Raw genomic sequence first — 18,655 nt, forward strand, 5'->3', positions numbered from 1 at the left:
GATCATTTTGGGGGGCGTGGTGAACAGAAGAAAGTACTTTGCTTGCTCCATTTCATTACTCAGGAGTGGACAGATCTGATTATAGCTCTAGCAGGCCCACAGCATAGCTTTGTATAGATACGCATGTCCTCTTTCGTCTCCCTGTACACTAATCAAAGCTACTCGAGATCTCATACATAAATCAAATTGACTATTATTAAAGCAGCACATGATAAGTGCGAGCAAACAAGATTGCTCATCCTAAATAACATTGATCCTGATGTCTCTATCTCGTGCCTCCAAAGTAGAAATTAGGAAGAATAAGCACTCATTTATCCCAAAAACAAAGATTATAAAAAAAAAAAAAAAAACCAATACTTAAACCACAAGCGTACCAATAATTAGACCTTTGTATCAGCTAAGGAGGCACAATTCTGGCAGGCTAATCGGATAAAGGAGGATGTGTTGCAAAATATAATGAAAAAGGGGGCAACCCGAAAGTCCCTCATCACAGCAATGGATCAGACCTTTTGCATCAGCATCCAATATAAAAAAATTATAATCTCTTTACACACTTAGTTTCCAATTTCTCCCTAGACTATTATCACAAACTTTCTCTGGATCTGAAGGTTTCAGGTCCCTCAAGTCTCATAAGAGAATTCTTGGGGCATGTTACACAGAGCTCGCATGGTGTTGCTAGCCACGTCCAAAAGCTGCAAGTACTCATCCGCACCGTCAACAAGACACTGAACAAGAAAAGAGCCAACACTTACTTATAAAAACTAAATTGTCTAATGGCATAATTTCTCTAAACATGATCAACTCTCCATGTACTTTGGCACGCAGCATCAAACTATAAAATTTTTGTTACGGCTCAACATATGCACAGTCATTATGCTTTTTATGAAACATAAAGTTGACATGTGTTACCTTACCAAAAAAAAAAAAAAGTTGACATGTGTTTATGTACATTTGGATAGACACATAATGAAAGACCTGTATTTGAAGAAACTGTTCCTTAAAAGTGTCATACATCTTATATGGCGTGACTCATCATATAAACAAGTCGGTGTTCAGATTGCAACAAAAAATTTTGATTGATAAATGCGTTGTTTCCAGGTTCAATAGCTCACTATAGTGCAAAGCATTCAACGAAATAATTGATATAACATGAGAACACAGCTCGCTCGCCTTGAATGTTATCCCATAATATCTTGAAGGTTGCTATAACTACAAGAAGGCCTGAAATAACTATTTACTGTCGCAGCATGATCTGACAGAATTTTGTACTAATTCAAAGCATCAGAATGAGGTCAAAAGCAACAAGTGGAACATTGCACAATTAGCCAAGTGGAGATGGAAAAAGGGAAGCTAAAAGAACTTAATATCCTTACCTGCTGGAAACACCGGTTCGAAAGACCAGGTGATTATTGTTTTTGTGTCATAGTCATATGATGATCAACCATTACTCAGGTTGATCATATATTCAGTTACTAGTTACACCAAATTTAATTTGAAAATATAAAACAGTTCACATAATTTCATCATAGGCAGCTAACCTTATCAGCTTCACCCAATCTCTTGCATATCCTAGCCTTCTGTTCATCCGAAATATCGTCTGCTTCTACAACCACCTCAAATAACTTGAATAGGACAAAATTTCAGCTTAATGTAAGTCCATAAGTTGACATTAGAAAGGACGCATGCCTAGATATTAGCTAATTATACCTGAGAGAGCATCTGGGAGACTGGATATCCCTCTGCAATGACGTTATTGACCTCCTTGTTTGCCAAGTCAAAGTTGCCACTCTTGCAAGCTGCAAGAAGTGCCCCGACAACCTCCTGTGGGATTACCTGATAAATTAAGATGTAGGAATCATATACAAGTGATTCTGAGATGGAAAAATGAGAAAGAAAGGAAACAGAGATAATAAGTCTCGAAAGAATAAAAACAAGAAGGCAACAAGTTAGAAAGTGCTCTCCTTCAGCTAAAACCAATCTGTCTAGCATCCAGCAGTTATAAATTCTAATACTAGAATATGTGACCAGAAGACTATAATCACCTCAAAAAGGAAAATGAAAAGGAAAACAACTTCCTAGCAAAGGATCACTGCTATATTGTCCCAGATTTTAAGTTCCCATTTGAAAAGGAAATCTTTTGCTTAGATATCCAGTTTATAAAACAATAGTATTCTAAGATGCAGCTAGCATAGAAATATCCTGAATGCTACAGAATTGGTCCCAAATTGGATTGAAGAGGGACCAAAAGTAGGACTACACTATCATGCAGGATTCCATTATACAAGCTGGAGATCCTTTGCCTTGAACTCAGGCCTCTTCCAACCATGTCATAGAATTGGACCCAATACTCATAAACCAAGATCCTTTGTATTCTTCAAGCAATCTTTAAAGTCCATTTGACCAATTAGGATGAAGAAAGTGCAGCTACCACAGATGCTTTGTGGGGACAAAACTATTTGGGCGCATGGTTTATAAAAGACTCAGACAAACAAAACTACATAGCTTACTCATTTGAAGAACAAATATCTTAGTTTTCATATTAAAATCACAAGCAAATTATGATTGTTACACCAGAATAAAGGCAAAGGAGTCCAGGATCACTTTGGAAAAAGAGAATCAAAATTAATTTCCTGAAGAAAAAACACTTCCCTTTTCATGTTTAAAGACAGCACATGACTGTCATCCAATTATTCAGTTTGATATAACCTTGGTTTCTGATAGTAGCACGCTATTGGGATACATATATCAAAGGATAATGAATGACCAGGAATTCAGAAAGTTAAGTATATAATAACTACCCCAGAGACACTTATTAGATCCTTTGAAGTAATTGATGATCCAAATAATCGAGCAGCCCCCTGCAAAACTCAAAAATATCAGCTTAATTTACTGAGGTTGAAAATACTCAAGGGAAGGGGAGGGAATTCACACACCACACAAAATATTACTATTTTAACAGTAAGACTAGATTAAACATTTCAAGTAACACCATAACATCACAACTAAAAACAAGATAAATTGTATGGATAGCACAACATAAAATGCTTGATCCTATTTCTTTTATCCTATCAAGTTACTGGCTGGCTATCTTCATAATAATTTCTTCCATGGCAAAAGTCTTACAGCATCCATGTTCAGTATCCAAGCAATTCGAGATGCCCTCCTGTTGGCATATCTATTTCTGGTTGTTGGCAACATTGAGATGCCAATAATTCAACAAAACCAAGGACCAATTCATAGTTTTTGTGTATAAAACTGAACCACCACAAAACATATCAACCATCAACTGAAATGATCAAATTGATAAAAAGCAGATTAAATGATCCATAACCTGTTTCTTGCCAGCCTGAGATATACTTGAAAAAGAGGTCCAAATAATTATCCCTTCTCATGTTTTTTCCCTTTCATATGAAAACACATTTAAAAAATCTATCCTCTCGTGTTCAAAAGAGAATGTTCTCACAAGATGACATCTGCAGAAAGCTTCTTTACATGCCACAGCTCTTAACAAGATAGAAGCTCTTATGCCTTGCAAGAGAAGGTGCACACAAGTCAGATATGTCGGTGTCCCTTTCAGTGATCAATTCAAGTCGTAATCAGCATCTGGCCAGGTAATTATTAGCAAATTTGAAAGCAAGGACTCCCGATGGTAGAAAAACGTGATGTCTTAAAGTCCTCCGGTGTTATTTATGTAGTACTGACTGACTAAAGATTTAGCAGATTTAGATGCACCAAGAGCAGGAGGCAGAGTTGGAAAGTATCAGGCATGAACCTTAGCCCAAATACTAAGAGAAAATAGGCAGAGTCTGGAAAATCTGCTGCATATTGAAGACACCACTTGAGGACAAAATCAGCTAACCCAACCCCCCCCAAAAAAAAAAAAAAAAAAAAAACCAAAAAGAAATCAAATTTGGATCTCTCGGCATGCAAAACAGCAACATTCTAAAGGTTTAAAGTATTCAGGAGCTCTATTTTGCAAAAAACACAATTTATAACAGCTGCAAAGGTATCTTATCCTGACATGAAAACCACATCCTCAAAGAATGGAGTTCATGCACCATGTGACCCTTTTATACCTGTAAGTATGTGATAGCCCGACGCAAATCACCTTGGGAGATTGTACTTAAGGTTGACAAAGCCTGCCACGACAGAAACATTCAACAATGTCAAAAAGAAAAGTTACAAAATGGTGTGACAAACCATCTTTGAAGCCAGATAAAAACAATCAGAGCCAAACCTCTGCATCCAGATTGAGACCTTCTTCCTTGCATATGTGCAATATACGGCTAGTCATTATTTCTTCTGAAAGAGGCTTGAACCTAAACTTTGCACATCTTGAAGCAAGCGGCTCTATGATTCTACAAAATTGCAAACACACATGTCAATTAAGGCCTTAAAAGCTTGTGGCTAACCTTCCATGTATGATATTTTCTAACCAAGCAAAAGCAAAAAGTCACTTTGTCACTCCAATTTGCCTAGCTATTTTAGAAAGCCTTCTCCTTATAGTAAGCAATAGTTATAAAGCAAACTGGAATGCACTCCTGTTTTTTATTGAAAATGTGATGCTACAATGAACAGAACCTAAACATGTGTTAACTAGGATTCAAAAGAAAAGCTAAGAAAGAAGTTGCACCTGCTGATATAGTTACATATAAAAAAGAATCTTGTGACTTTAGAGTATGTCTCCATTGTACGCCTCAGAGCATTCTGTACAAGCTGTCTGACATAAGCATAATGAAACTGATAATAAACCTATTGGCAGAAAAGAAGAGGGGACAGACACATGCCTGAGCATCCTCAGTCATTGAATCTGCCTCGTCCAGGATGATAATTTTGTATGGCGGACACGGATAGCCCCTACATAGTATCAAAGGAGAAGACAAATTATGAAGGAATAAAATTCACTTATGGAAAAGGGTAAATATGTGGAAGTAGAGTGTATACCCTTGACGTTGACCAGATCCCACAGCCACGGCTGCAAAATCTTTTATTTTAGTTCTAACCACATTAATCCCACGATCATCACTCGCATTGAGCTCGAGCACTCTAGATTTGTAGAGCTCAGGCCTGTCAAAAGATACTAGTGAACAGATAAAACAAGAATATACACACTGACAATTTAAGCCAGACAATAATGCAAGCACATGAAAGACACTGAAATAGAAGGCATAATCTGTAGCCTCTAATCTCTACACCAACAACCCAGCATCATCACTTGCATAAAAACCAAAAATTCCTGATTTAGTCCAGTGTCTTACCCAAAAAGCTGGTGAGCAATGGCGAGCGCGGTCGTCGTCTTCCCAGTACCCGGCGGGCCGTAAAAGAGCATGTGCGGGCACTAAACCGGAAAAAAAAAATAAAAATTCCCACTGCTTGATTACGCACGTACATTCGTAGGGCTCGAACATAAGAACGAGAAAAGGCGACGAACATCGTCGTCAGGAGAAACGGACTCACGTTAGCGGTCTCGAGAGTGTTGGTGAGGACCCGAACCACCTCGTCCTGGTGCGCCACGTCCTTCACTTGCTTCGGTCGACTGCCGATTGTAAGAGACCAAAAAACGAAGATTAAACTTTGACTAAGCCGCGACGGAACTGAAACGAAGGGGAAGATGAAATCCATGAAAGGAGAAAAGGAAAAGGAAGAGAATTCCTACTATTTCTCGACCCAAGGCTGTGAGCTCTGCAGAATTGGCGCCATTCTCAAGCTCCTGAAGAAAGAAACCCTCTCTCTCTCTCTCTCTCTCTTCTGTAAGAAATTTTCCCGCTCTAAGGGACAGCGGAGAGGCGAGGGTTGGAAGGACAGGGGCAGTCGACCGACGGCGGGTCTACCCGGTTCGGTTCACGGTAGAACCGGTTTTTTTCTCTTTTTCTCAACAGTTTAAGTCGATTAATGAGGGTGAAGATATGATCCTCGTGACACCGTGCCCTTATAATCTTTCATCATTGGATTGAAAAGCAAAAATTCGCAACCATCCGGGCTGAGATCTGTCAAACATGGAGAATATATTGCATTCACTACAACGGTAAAAGATTATGCGATATGTTGCATCATCTATAAATTCGTCTTGAATGTCCGATGGTATCGGCACTAGTTTTCACACACCCCATTGCTTCACCTCCTTGGACGATTTTAGAAGCACACTTTGTTATAGCGACATAGTACCAGGATTTTTATTCTTGGAGTTGGAGTACTCCCAACCATACCAAAACCAATACCATATTGAGAGAAACAAAACTCCTTTGCCATCTAAGCCATGTTATTCTATCCATATCTAGATCCATTTAGATTACCTATAAAGAAAGATTTTCGAGGAATGATCAATTACAGAATTGATCATTTTGCTCTTCACTATAATTAGGGGTGACCACTGGTCCAAGGTAAACCTTAAAATCGGACTGAACAAACCTTACCTAGTTAAATTTGATTTAGTTTTAGGTTTTTAAAACTAGGAACCAATCCTAACAAAACAAGTTCCAGGTTTTAGATCTACAACCTACACACACTAGAATTGGGCACCCCTATTTGGTGTATGACCATTTATTAGTTGTAATCTAAGGGATGTTTTACTAAAATTTGTTTTCTCCAGGGAAAAAAAAAAAGAGGGATTTGGTTATTTTTCTGAGTACACCTTAGAACTAGACCAAATCAACAAGTTTAGTTCTAGGATGTAATAGTTACAAGTTTCAAAAAATGAGAACCGATCTCGATAGAGTGGGTCTCAAGTTCCAAGTTTGAAATCTACACACCTTAATACCACTCACCCCTAACTATAAATTCTATAAGTCTCACTTCCTTCTTAATCTCATTTTTTGTTGTGTTGCTCATTCTTTTATATGTTTACCACCGTCTCTTCCACGGATAGAATTTTTTGAGACTCTTCAAACATGCACATAATGGAGTCTTGTACTATACTATAAAAATGATACTTCAAATAACGTGAATCCTAAAGTAATTCGCTTTTGAACTGGTATTTTTCTTTCATTAATTTTCCGAAGGTAAAGGAAAGAAAATTAGAAGCCTTTTTTCCCTTTCTGTTGACATTTTCATTAGAAAACGCAGATCAAAGGTATTTTTTCCCTTTCTCAAGGATCCCTTTCTGTTGAGCAGGTTAGGCAGGGAGTTGCATACTTGTAATGTTGGCAAAGATAATTAGAAGAAGCAACGAAGATGTTGGAGAGGCAATTATGGGGGGAGCAAGAATTCAGCATGAAAGAGACGGAACACTTGCTTGATGAGCAGCAGGGTATCGGAAGTGAGACTTGAGTCAAATACTTTTCTGTCTTCTGGATTTCGTTGCGAACGGAACACTTGCCTGATGAGCAACAGGGTATCCAAGTCAGAAGGTGTTCGTTTGGAATTTGTCTCAGAATGTGCTATCTTCTGTCTTCAATATAAAGAGTTGCCAGTCCCTTTAGTTGCTTCCCCCAGGTGATATGAAGCATGATGTTGACAGCTTGCTTCTCATTCCCATAGAAACTTTAGGCAGCTTAGCGGGAACGAATCTCTAGCAAAGCTAATATGAACATTGGGAGCTCTGATGCCGAGAGTGGATTTCAGCCAGCAAGTATAATGTAGATGGGAGCTTATTGAGAGTCATGATAAGCTGTTTAAGTGAAAGTTTTCTTATCCTCTAAAAAGGAGATTATTTTGCTCATCTGTTTTTGGAGTTCTGATTAGATAAAATTAACTTTGGTGATTATTGGAAAGTCTGCTCATGCTATTTATTTTAGGCATCCTTGTGTTGCTCATTCAAAAGTCCACGGCTTCTTGTCAATTGATTCGAAATACTGTTATTTTGGGTGATGTTGTTCCAGATTTAAGACCCGCCCTATTAAATACTGTAATGCTGCGATGCCGAAGCTAAGCATAACATTAGCTAGGGCATGTGGTCTGTCTTTTTGACCCTCCCCCCTTTTTCACTTCAGAAGATGCTTCTTTTGCTTTCTTCGCCTTAAGTGATAACGCAGTCATCTTCTGGTCAGGTAAGAAGTGAGAAGTTCACAACTCTAAGATATGTTAAGTAGGAAACACATTCTACTTCATGCGCCGGAAGAGAGCAGTCATCAGTTACCGCTCAAGTGTAGGGTTTCTTGCCTTACTAGTTTCTGTAAGGCTTCGGATGAATACAGAAGATACTGTGTGCACCAAAATGTAACTGCTTTCTGGACTGGCCAAACTACTAACGACTCTGAAATCACAATTTCCGTTGATCTGCAATTTGTTTCTCCAGTGTTTGCTCGAGTCGGCATTTAATCTCGATTGACAAACTCGACATTGCAGAGATAAAATGAGAATTGCCACACAGGTGATCTGAAGAAACCTCGTATTTCATTGAATGAACTAACAACGTCCGACAGATGACGAGACTACAGCATTCAAAAATACAGGAAAGGAATGAAAAGGTACATCAGATAACTGGTATCCCCTTCTTTCCCATCCACTTCTTCCTATTATTTTCTACTATCTCTTCCCTAGGGGATAACAGATCGAACGAACACTTCAAGATCTGTGAGTTCAAGGAGGCCAGCGGCTGAGGCACTTGTTCTTGACGCTGTTCAGAGGCACAAGCTTTCCAACCGGGCACCATCTTCACGATCAACCGGTCCATCAACTCGGCCACAACATCAGCATCTTCTTTTGGCAGATCAAGCTGCTCCATCATCTCCTGAGCAACTGAGACCACCGTATCGGAATCCAGATAAAATGCAAACTGTATCTTGTTGGCCTTGCCTTCTGGAACCACGATGTGCAATGTCAGCGAAATCGATGCCTCATCGCTCCTCTCCCCTGCTAGTCGGAATTCATTACACCCAGAGGAAATCCTCAACTCAAAACCCGAACTTGGAGCGGTTCCTCTTCCACCCTCGTTGGATGGACATAAGCTTTTTGGCACAGTTTCCGGCTTCTTCAAAGCTTTCGAGTCCACAATTGCAAGGAAGGGATCTCTCAAAAGCTCTGCCGCAGACGGCCGCGAAGTGGCGGGCAAAAGACACTTCTCAATGAACTGCTTAACATCAGGGTCCTTCACCTTCCCAAGGGACAAGGGTTTGACGCCGGAGAGGACCTTCTTGTAAATCTGCGCGGAATTCTTGCATTCTCCATAAGGGCATTCTAGAGTAATCATCTCCAGCATACACATCCCGAAAGAGTAGATGTCGACGAGCTCGTTGTAGTCCTCCTCGTAAAGCTCGGGAGCCATGAACTCCGGAGTCCCGATCACGCTGTGCGCGGTCGGCTGCTGCATCACGATGGCCAACCCCAGATCACCGATCTTGACATGCCCATCGTACCCATTCACGAATATATTCTCGCACTTGAGATCCCTGTGGATGATGGGCGGGTCGTGGCCGTGGAGGTACTGTATCCCCTGAAGGATCTGCCTGCCCCAGTTCTTGATCGCCTTCATGTCGACATGCTTGTGCTTCTTCCGGTACTGCCGCAGATTCCCGGACGTGAAGAGCTCGGTGATGATGTTGATGGTCCTCGTCTCCTCGTCGACCCAGGAATGGTAGAACCTGATGATGTTCCCGTGCTTGACGGACCTGAGCACGTTGACCTCCTCGTAGAGCCGCCGCAGCAGCGCCGGCGACTCGGAGAAGTGCTCGACGTCGACCCGGTTCCACGCGACCTCGATCCCCTGAATTTCATCGAACGCTTTGTAGACAGTCTTGAAGGCGCCCTCGCCCAGGACCTCGTCGTACCTGCCGTACCTCCCGGACGGGTCCTTCTCCACGAACTCGCCGCCGTCCTCGGCCTCGGCCTCCATCCGTCAAGAACCCAAAAGGGAAGAGAAAGAGAGAACGAGAGAGAGAGAGAGGGAGAGAGAGAAAAGGGGGCAAGAGAGAGAGAGAGAAGATCGCGATCGAGATCAAGAAACCTCGAGCGCGGATCTGCGGGGGACGGGAGGCGGAATCGAGCGGGGCTGCTCGGAGAAGGCTTCGCAGGCGATGGTGAACGAGTCGAGGGCCGATCGGAATCGGTGCCGGCGGCAGCGGACGTCACAGAGACTCATCGTCGACGGCCAGAACTCCCGATTTTCGCAGATCTTCGTCGGGGCGGCGGAGGGCGCGTGATGCGGGACGGGACGCGGATCGTGGGGGACTTTCTAGGGTTTGCGAGAAGGTGTTGACCGGAGGGGAGGAGATTATTTATCTGGAGCAGGAGAGGAGAGAAAAAGAGAGAAAAAGAGAGTTTTGCAAGATCAAGATGTAGAGTGCGTTGTTGTTGTTGGGGTGTGTGGAAGAGGAAAGAAGAGGCTTATCGGTTTTAATTTGACAACAGGTGTTCCTATCTCCGAGGCTCGCTCTCCCTCCGATTCCGAGTAATGCAACATGGGAAGTCAACGCCCGCGCTCCCAGTGCAGTCTCCCTCTCTCTCTCGAGAAGGAAAGGACACGGTGTTTCCATACTATCTTTGCTTATCCAACACTCCATCCCAAATAATCCAAATACTCTTTTCTTAAAGTAGTCGTTTCTTAAAAATTAATCAATAGCAAAATTACTTATAAAAATATGTAGACATGAATTATTATCGATAATTGAAAATTTTTATCATCAAGGCCTCGTTCGATTTCGATTCACAGAAAGAAGCTTCCAAAAAAACCCTTTTTGGGATTTAAAAGTAATGTTTTTCGCTTTTTCAGAACATGCTTCCTTTCACCTTTAAACCAAGCACTTTTTTGCCCCAAATATATTTTTCTTTTTAAAGAAAATTCGAGTTATTATTATTATTATTATTATTATTATTATTATTATTATTATTATTTTTTCCTTTTCTTTTCTTTTTTTGCATGCTTCTTCCTTGGTTAGTTGCCTCCGTGGACAATGCGAGGATCAAGCTCGCCAAAATTGAAAATATTTCAAGTGAAATGGATAATTATTTTTAAGGAAAATATTTTTTTAATTATTCGTTTTCGATAAAGCGGATAGAATCAATTATGTCAAATATATCTTTAAGTTGATTTTGCAACTCCTTTCTCGATTTGTTTCTCTAACCGTGTGATAGGATCAATTCAGGAAACAACTTTTAACTTATTTATCTACCTATCTTTATCAAAAGATTTGATCTGATCAAATTTCGGATTTTCCATTGCTCCGTTTGAACTGAGTTGACTTTGAGGGGAATGTATCCAATCAGTTCTCTTTACCACACCACTACTAATCTAATACCCAACGCCCATGGACACAACACAGCTCGTAATTAGTAAACACGCATGCCTTTTGTGTTTCTTGCAGTTCATGTTCATTATATAAACTTCTTTTTTCTCTCATTTATGATAGTCTTCCCTTTTATTTATATTTTCCGTTTCCTTTTCCGAAACTCTGTTTGCTTGGATTTTTTCTCTTATACTCGAAAGCATTTTTTTCCCATCGGTAGTTATTTTCATGAACTCACAAACAAGATAGGTATCGGAAGACGCATCTTGGAAAGTTTGGCTTTCACGTGAATTTATTATCTTTTTCATGATCTTTTATTTTTTTAGTTGTTAATTCGCATATCTTGAATATAAAGCAAATAGGAGGAGAGACAGGTGTTGCCATGCAAGCAGCAAAATAAAAAAGTTGGCTAGTTAAATTAAAGGAAAAGGTACTTTTTCTATATCTACATGTAATATTCATATTCTGTGAAAAAGTTTTGGGAGTTTTGCATTTTAAAATGGTCAATATGCGTCGATCGCCAGATTTAGGTTAAGTAAGAATCAAAAAATAAAAATTAATTCAGACAGGCTCTGATCACTTAACATAATCGATTAAGGTGGATAGAATTTGTACTCAACCCGGGCTCTTTCATTATTGACACGTATGAATCTTAAGGGCAAAGGAAAAACTCACCTATGCTAACTAGTTTAATTTCGTCACTTTTATGATGTTTTGCTATTAAGCTACCAGGTGTAAGCTAATCTAGGGAAAATTACTAAAAAAATCTTAAATTTATTATAATTTTTCTAATTTAGTCATAAATCAACTTTTTTTTTGCCACTTTAATTCTAAACATTTTGCAATTGTTTCAATTCGAGTCTATCAGCCAAATTTGGCCTACCAACCAACCAGATCTTTGAGTGGATGTCGATTGGTATTGGCAAATAATGTTTTAATAATATATTTTTAAATATTTTTATTCTTTTCTCCTCTCTCCTTCTTCCCTTCTTTGGCGACTAGCCAGAGAAGAGGGCGATTCTGACTAGTGGGGAGCTTGCCTCACTGTTGCTGGGCAAGGGCAAGCTCACTTCACCCAAATCGGCGAGGTAGGCCTCACCCAACTACTGGTGAGGCAAGCCCTATCTGGGCGAGCTCGCCTTCTCACTCAACGGCGATGAGGCAAGCTCACTATTGGCCGGTCCCTTCTGGCAGTCACTAAAGCAAGAGGAAGGAGGAGGGAAGAGAAAAAAAATACAATGAAAAAACAAAAAATAAGAAAAGAGAAAATATTAAAATAAAATAAAATATTATTAAAAAATTGTCCACTACAAGACTGGTCGATGTCTATGTTAGCGCTAATCGGCCAAATTTGGGCAGATGGACAAAATTGACATAATTATAAAAAGTTCATGATTGAATTGATCAAAATAAATTTAGAACTGAATTGAAAAAATTATAATAGGTTGATGACTTTTTTAGTAATTTTCTCATCATATTACTGTCAAAACATGTTAACCATGTTATCTGGATTGATGTATTTTAGTTCTAACTAAATGGGCCATGCCCACTTAATAACCTAATCTATAATTAATCTTGTTTTTTCTGGTAAATTACCCATATAAATTGTTTACGTTCTTTGTTTATAGCTGTAGATAAGGTGAAAGGCAGCAAAATCATCTTTCATTGGTGACTCTTAATTTAAAATCCCCAAGTGATGATAATCTCTATGTTGATTGATTGGATAATTGTCGAGCAATATTGATTTTTATAATCTGAAATTATAATCTATCTTACACATTAAGAAAAATATAACTTTAATTGTGTCTGATGCATCGGTTAGGGACATAACTGTACTACTAGTACTCAAGGCTCATTATCAATGCGATGGCGTTTTTGCCTTTTTATGGGAAAAACCCAAGGAAGGGAACCAAATGAACAGACTTCAAAAACCAAGGCGAAACGACTGACCGTTCAAGTTGAAACTCAGCAATCACTAACATAGGAAGACATAAGAACATGCCTCAGAGCAGCTCATGCAATTTGCCCGAAAAATTCACTCCGATTTGTGATCACCGGATACTAGTCAGCGTGAGCGAATGCGTGGTATCGGATCCTCCTACACGGGTGCTGAATCATTCTAGTCAAAAGCGCAGTATCGATGGTCGATAACCGGAAAAGTTAAGCATCTAGCAGATTCTCACAGTTCACACGGACATTACCTATCTCAGTCAAGTGAAGCAACAGAAGAAAGACTTCGGAAAATGAGCCTGCAAGAGCGTCTGGGTTAGATGCTGCCCACTCCATTTTCGCCTCATTGAGGTATGCTGTAATCGGTCCCTTTAGACTAGAGAAGAAACATCCATGAACGGCCACTTTCGGTTAAGGTAGGATACTCAGTTTCATGGGGGTCAGCATTCTAGGGGAGGGTCTAATTTAGCCGATACAATAGAAAACTCAAACTTTGACTCCGTCCATAAACATGATACAGACCAACTTGAGCTTGATTGAGTCTCGCACTTTTGCTCGAACTCAGCTCAATGCCATACTCACGATCGACTTAAAGTCAATCTAAACTCGACCAACCACGTTTAACAACTAAGCTGAAGCTCAAACACCTGGAGAGCCATCAGCTCAGGTTTAATCTTTGAAGTTATGACAGAACAAAGAATGCCCATGCTTTTCTACGGTGAAGCTAAACGAGAAAACCCCGAGAAAAAAACTCCAGAACATCTCTCAATCTAACCCAACAAAACGGATTCTAATACAGAGATTCTTACTACAAGTATCAAACAAATCGATAATGACCATGAACTAAACATTCACTTATGATTCTTTTTAAGCTAATTTAAAGCACAAAACTGTGTTCTTAAAAAGATCATTTTTAACTCAGAGACGTCATTCTCCTTAAAAATCTGCAATAGAATAACCACAAATAAGAAGCTGGAGCTCAAAGCGAAGACCACCATACACGAGCTGCTGGGAAATTCATCTTCAATCAAATCAGAGAGGGAACAGAATTTTTTTCGACCTTAATGAACCACGTAATGACCCTGTGTGAGGTTTCAGGGACTTCACTCAGATGCGGTTCTTCACAAATTTCAAATCCAACTTCGTCTTGGCAATATGCCATAATCTAGTCGAATTTACTGATTTTAGCAGTGCCATTGCCCTTTGTCGCCCCAGCTTCGCCGCTGCAAGCACCACCATCATTCTCCTCCCGCATTTGTTGGAGAAGCGGCAAAGAGATGACTACAGTGAAGGGCAATGGCACAGCAAAAAAAGAGCAAAAACTGATAAAAAGAAGTAGCAAAATATTGAAGATGTTTTAAAGTTCAGTTAAAGGCTAAATCCCACTCTATACTTAGCTCGGATATAATTTTATCCATATATGAATTATAATAAACGCATGCAAAGGCCAGGCAAGATACCAGTACATGATTGCACTAATTTCTCGCATCTTCTAAATATCTCAAGTCTCAATAATCCAAAATAGACATATAAATAGCAGTAAGCAGAACTCTTATCTTTAATAATCATGTATATCAACAAGTTATACTAGTACAAACAGACTAATGCACAGCAAGTCACAAGCATTATTTATCTGGATATGGTCCTGATATGCATTTTACAGAGAGAGAGAGAGAGAGAGAGTTCAAGCGCCACATTGAGCCTTGGCCGAGTAATTTGGTGCACCTCCAAAGCTATTATTTGGCATGCGGCTAAGCCAGTGGCAGTCTTCAAATGAGCACCTGGACCCATAACTTGGCCACTCCACGTCAGCTGGCTTGATGAAAGTGGGTCCCCATGCGGGTGTCCCATCTTCATAGGAGTTGTGGGTCAACCGCTTCAAATCAGAGCCGTCCAATTTTATCGTGAAGATCTCACCATAAGGTTGATAGTGATGAGAGTTTGAGATTGGCTCAGCTGATACTGCTGCATAGTCCGATGTAAACACTATGCTCTTCCCATCCGGGCTGAAGTACGGATGGTTAGCCCGCCCAAGGGAGCCGCTCTGAATCAATTTCCTCAGCCCAGTACCATTCGGGTGGATCAGGTACAAACTGAAGCTCCCGCTGCCAGGGTCTTCCCGGTCGGATGCGAACGCAATCCACTCACCATCAGGGGACCAATTACACATAGTATCCGACCATGGCCCGTCTGTCAGTCTGTAGAGCCCGCCTTCCTCTCCCTTGACAGCATCCATTATGTACAAGTTTTTATGGCCTGATCGGCCCGAACGGAACACGATCCACTTCCCATCAGGCGAAGGGGCAGGGAAAGCATTGTTCTTGCCACTGGTGGTCAGCCTCTTCACCCCCAACTTGTCGACATCATCGACATTGATGGATATGACATCAACTTCAGTGCTCTCTGTAGCGAAAGTAGGACCCGTGCTAGTGTAGATCACCCCTCTTCGAACTGGGTCCCATGAGGAGGAGAAGGCCATACCAGAGTATACCTCACGTTGATTTGAACCATCTCGGTCAACTACATAGACACCCGGCATATTAACATAGGCAATACGATCACCTGCAGGTGAGAAAGATGGGAAAGACCCATCGATTCGGAAGAGAGAGAGGCCTGGCACTGGGCTTTGAAGATTTTCAAGTAACAAATGGGGACTTTGAGTATCTCTCCCATTGTCATCACCTCTGCACCTGTGGTACCCAACTCGGCCCGAGTCAGGGGAGATAAACGGGTTGAAGTGGTGAGCGTTGGGTGACACATGCTGAGTTAACTCCCTGTATTCATTTTTGACAAGATCAAACAGCTCTATGTGACGATAACTCGAACCAGGTCGTCTTGTAGCAACAGCAATGAACTCCTTGTTACCTGAAAAGGGAAAAAACGAAGGACGTCATATTGGAGACTTGACAAAACGGAGAGATATCATGGCAGAACTTTAGTAGTCCTCTGTCACAATATAAAGAACAGAGAAAAGAATCTTGCAAAGATACTGTTGAATGAGTCGAAGAAAATTTCATTGCATAATCAACTCTCCAGTCGTACAGTAAATGGTGCTTTGCTTAAATATTTTTGAACTTATTGAAAATAATTTTGTTCAAGTAACACTAAGAAATACAATATATACGAGTTTCATATCCATCCTTGTCAAAATCTATGTACATCATCAATATTCTTACTGTATCAAACCAAATCTTTTGCACTGTAATTTGGTACATAATCTATCTATACCCTCTCTCCTAGTTTAATTACCGAAGTCTAAACACTGGATTTTTTGAAGCCCCAACACTCAAAAAGGAACTCTTAAGAAATTGGGACGAACATTAGATACTTCCGAAGCATAACGTATCGCTTTACATAGTCCATCTAACCAATCGTCTTGCGTCAAGTGTCATCAATGGCTTTACTTTCGTCTTGAAAAGAATTCCATATCACTTGATATCAGATAATCAACATGGATAAACCACACCAAGTGACGAAAATGCTCCCGAATTAACTCGAATATTTTTCTGAAAGGAGATAAGGACACCTACAACACCAACAAAACAAGCCAAACCTCAATTGCACTCGTTCGGATTTAGCACTTGCATTTCTAGGCCGGAGTCGTGTTGTCAATGAGACTTCACCTTTCAATTCCCTTTATCATATGGACAAAGCTCGTTCATTTATTGTACTAATTGCATATATAGTACGCTGCCATTTAAACGACAAGTTTCAGTGTAGCAAATAGTATTGTCAACACAATTGTCACCTGGGGAAGTGGCCGGAGTGAACGCGTGAACGCCCGGCGGCGTCACTCGCTCAGTCACCACCGACTCGGTCGAAATCGGTCCCCGGCTCGGCAACGTGGCCTTGTACACGCTCCACCACCCGTCGTCGCCCCTCCGGTGGAAGAACAGCGTCGTGTCGTCGACCCAGCACGGCCATCCGCCGTGCTCCACCACCTTGGCCCGCTGGCTCCCGTCCCGGGTCAAGAACACGTACACGTCCGTGGCGAGCTCCTCCACCTCGCCGCCCCACGCGGCCCCCGCCCCGTACGACGCCACGGCGGTCCAGGCCCCCGACGGCGACACCGCGGGGCTGTAGTCGGCGGCCCCGTACGGGGTCAGCCTCCGCGTCGACCCGGTCCGCACGTCGGTCGAGTAGACCGCGGCCCAGCTCGTCCGCGGCACGCCCGTGTCCTCGTGAGTGGACACGTAGATCAGATTCTCCCCGCTCAGACTGGGCCTGTCTTTCATCGAAATCACGCTCGTGCCACTCCCCACCAGAGGCACCTGAACCCTCGGCGGAGCAGCCTCGAGCGCCGATCTTCTGCGGGGGCTCCCTTCGGCGCCGCCGCCGTCGCCGTCGTAGACGGCGTCGTAGTAGATGCTCGACGACCCGTTCCGCTCGGTGACGTAGATGACGTGCAGGGAAGGCGGGGTCTGGTCGGGGGAGAGGGCGAGGAGAGAGGAGGAAGCGGCGGGCGACAACGAAGGGAAGTGGCCGTTGAAATTCACGGAATTGCCGTCGGTGAGCTTGACCTCGTCGGCGGGCTTCGGGGATCGGTCCGGCCGAGTCGGGAGGGCGAATATGTCGAAGGCGTAGTCGGAGCGGCCGAGCGTGGCGAAGATTATGCTGCTGCTGCCGCCGCCGCCGCCATCGCTGCCGACGCCGCCGTTCGGACCGTCGTGCTCCGCCGAGGGATGGAATCGGGCAGAGAGCACGTGGACGGAGAGGAGGAAGCAGAGCGCGAGCGGTGGCAGAGTTGTAATTTTCATTTTGCAGGGGGAGCGACGAAGCTTTTGGGCATACTCCTTAGTTTGTTACTCATTATGTTTTTTATATTTTCGAGGTGAGGAAAACAGACAAAATGCCGAGAGTGGCCCTCGTATTTTTGGAAATTTTGTGTAAAAATTGTCTTTGTCTATAGCATTTTTTTGTGGTATTAATTCATCGCCTCGAATTTCTCACATCCGGCTGGGAATATTTCGAAAGACAGAAAACGAGTGAGACGACGATTGCTTTTTGACAAGTCCATTTTTCACGTCATAAAATCTATGGACAATTTCAAAACGAGGCTCAAAATACCGAGAGGACGGAGTGTGTTTATTTAGTTTTTCCATGATCTTGTTTTTGATTAATTTGATAAACATCCTATTATTAGTAATTTTGAACATTTATTACATATTTATTGGGATAAAGCTACAAAAATTTAGATTTTGCTCATTGTAATATATTTATCTTAAATTTTTTTATGACACAAAAAATTCCAAACTTGTACTTATGTGATACATTTACTTTAAATTTCTGCGGTGTGACACATTTACTCAAAATTTATTTTTTGTGACATAAAAACTCTAATATTTTTCGATGATACCAAAAAACCCCAAACTTATAATTATTGTCACGTAAAAAATTTTGGGATTTTTGGATGTTACAAAAAATAATTTTAGGATAAATGTGTTACACGAATAAAATTTTGTATTTTGATGTCATAAAAAAGTTTGAGATAAATGTTTAAGTGAGTAAAATTTGAGTTTTTGTTGTAACAAAAAATAATTTAGGGT

At 41.4% G+C, this 18,655-nt stretch overlaps 3 protein-coding genes across 3 annotated transcripts; all 3 read right to left on the reverse strand.

Annotated features, from left to right (window-relative positions):
- Positions 1-333: 333 nt before the first annotated feature.
- Positions 334-5,795, reverse strand: LOC104450918 (replication factor C subunit 2). Its single transcript, XM_010065635.3, has 12 exons — positions 5,657-5,795; positions 5,458-5,536; positions 5,259-5,338; positions 4,945-5,067; positions 4,788-4,857; positions 4,634-4,707; positions 4,238-4,358; positions 4,077-4,139; positions 2,799-2,858; positions 1,708-1,833; positions 1,539-1,622; positions 334-725 (listed from the first exon to the last, which is right to left on the reverse strand). The coding sequence occupies exons 1-12, from the start codon at positions 5,698-5,700 to the stop codon at positions 621-623; spliced, it is 1,029 nt and encodes a 342-aa protein (XP_010063937.2). The 5' UTR covers positions 5,701-5,795; the 3' UTR covers positions 334-620.
- Positions 5,796-8,309: 2,514 nt separating this feature from the next.
- On the reverse strand, positions 8,310-10,328 carry LOC104450917 (probable serine/threonine-protein kinase WNK11). Its single transcript, XM_010065634.3, has one exon. The coding sequence runs from the start codon at positions 9,767-9,769 to the stop codon at positions 8,411-8,413; it is 1,359 nt and encodes a 452-aa protein (XP_010063936.2). The 5' UTR covers positions 9,770-10,328; the 3' UTR covers positions 8,310-8,410.
- Positions 10,329-14,643: 4,315 nt separating this feature from the next.
- Positions 14,644-17,901, reverse strand: LOC104450916. Its single transcript, XM_010065633.3, has 2 exons — positions 16,858-17,901; positions 14,644-15,974 (listed from the first exon to the last, which is right to left on the reverse strand). Exons 1-2 carry the CDS (start codon positions 17,864-17,866, stop codon positions 14,794-14,796), a joined length of 2,190 nt encoding a protein of 729 aa, XP_010063935.2. The 5' UTR covers positions 17,867-17,901; the 3' UTR covers positions 14,644-14,793.
- Between the last annotated feature and the right edge of the window lie 754 nt (positions 17,902-18,655).

Source organism: Eucalyptus grandis, chromosome 7 (genome assembly GCF_016545825.1).
Source record: "Eucalyptus grandis isolate ANBG69807.140 chromosome 7, ASM1654582v1, whole genome shotgun sequence".
In the NCBI taxonomy this organism is placed as follows: Eukaryota; Viridiplantae; Streptophyta; class Magnoliopsida; order Myrtales; family Myrtaceae; genus Eucalyptus; species Eucalyptus grandis.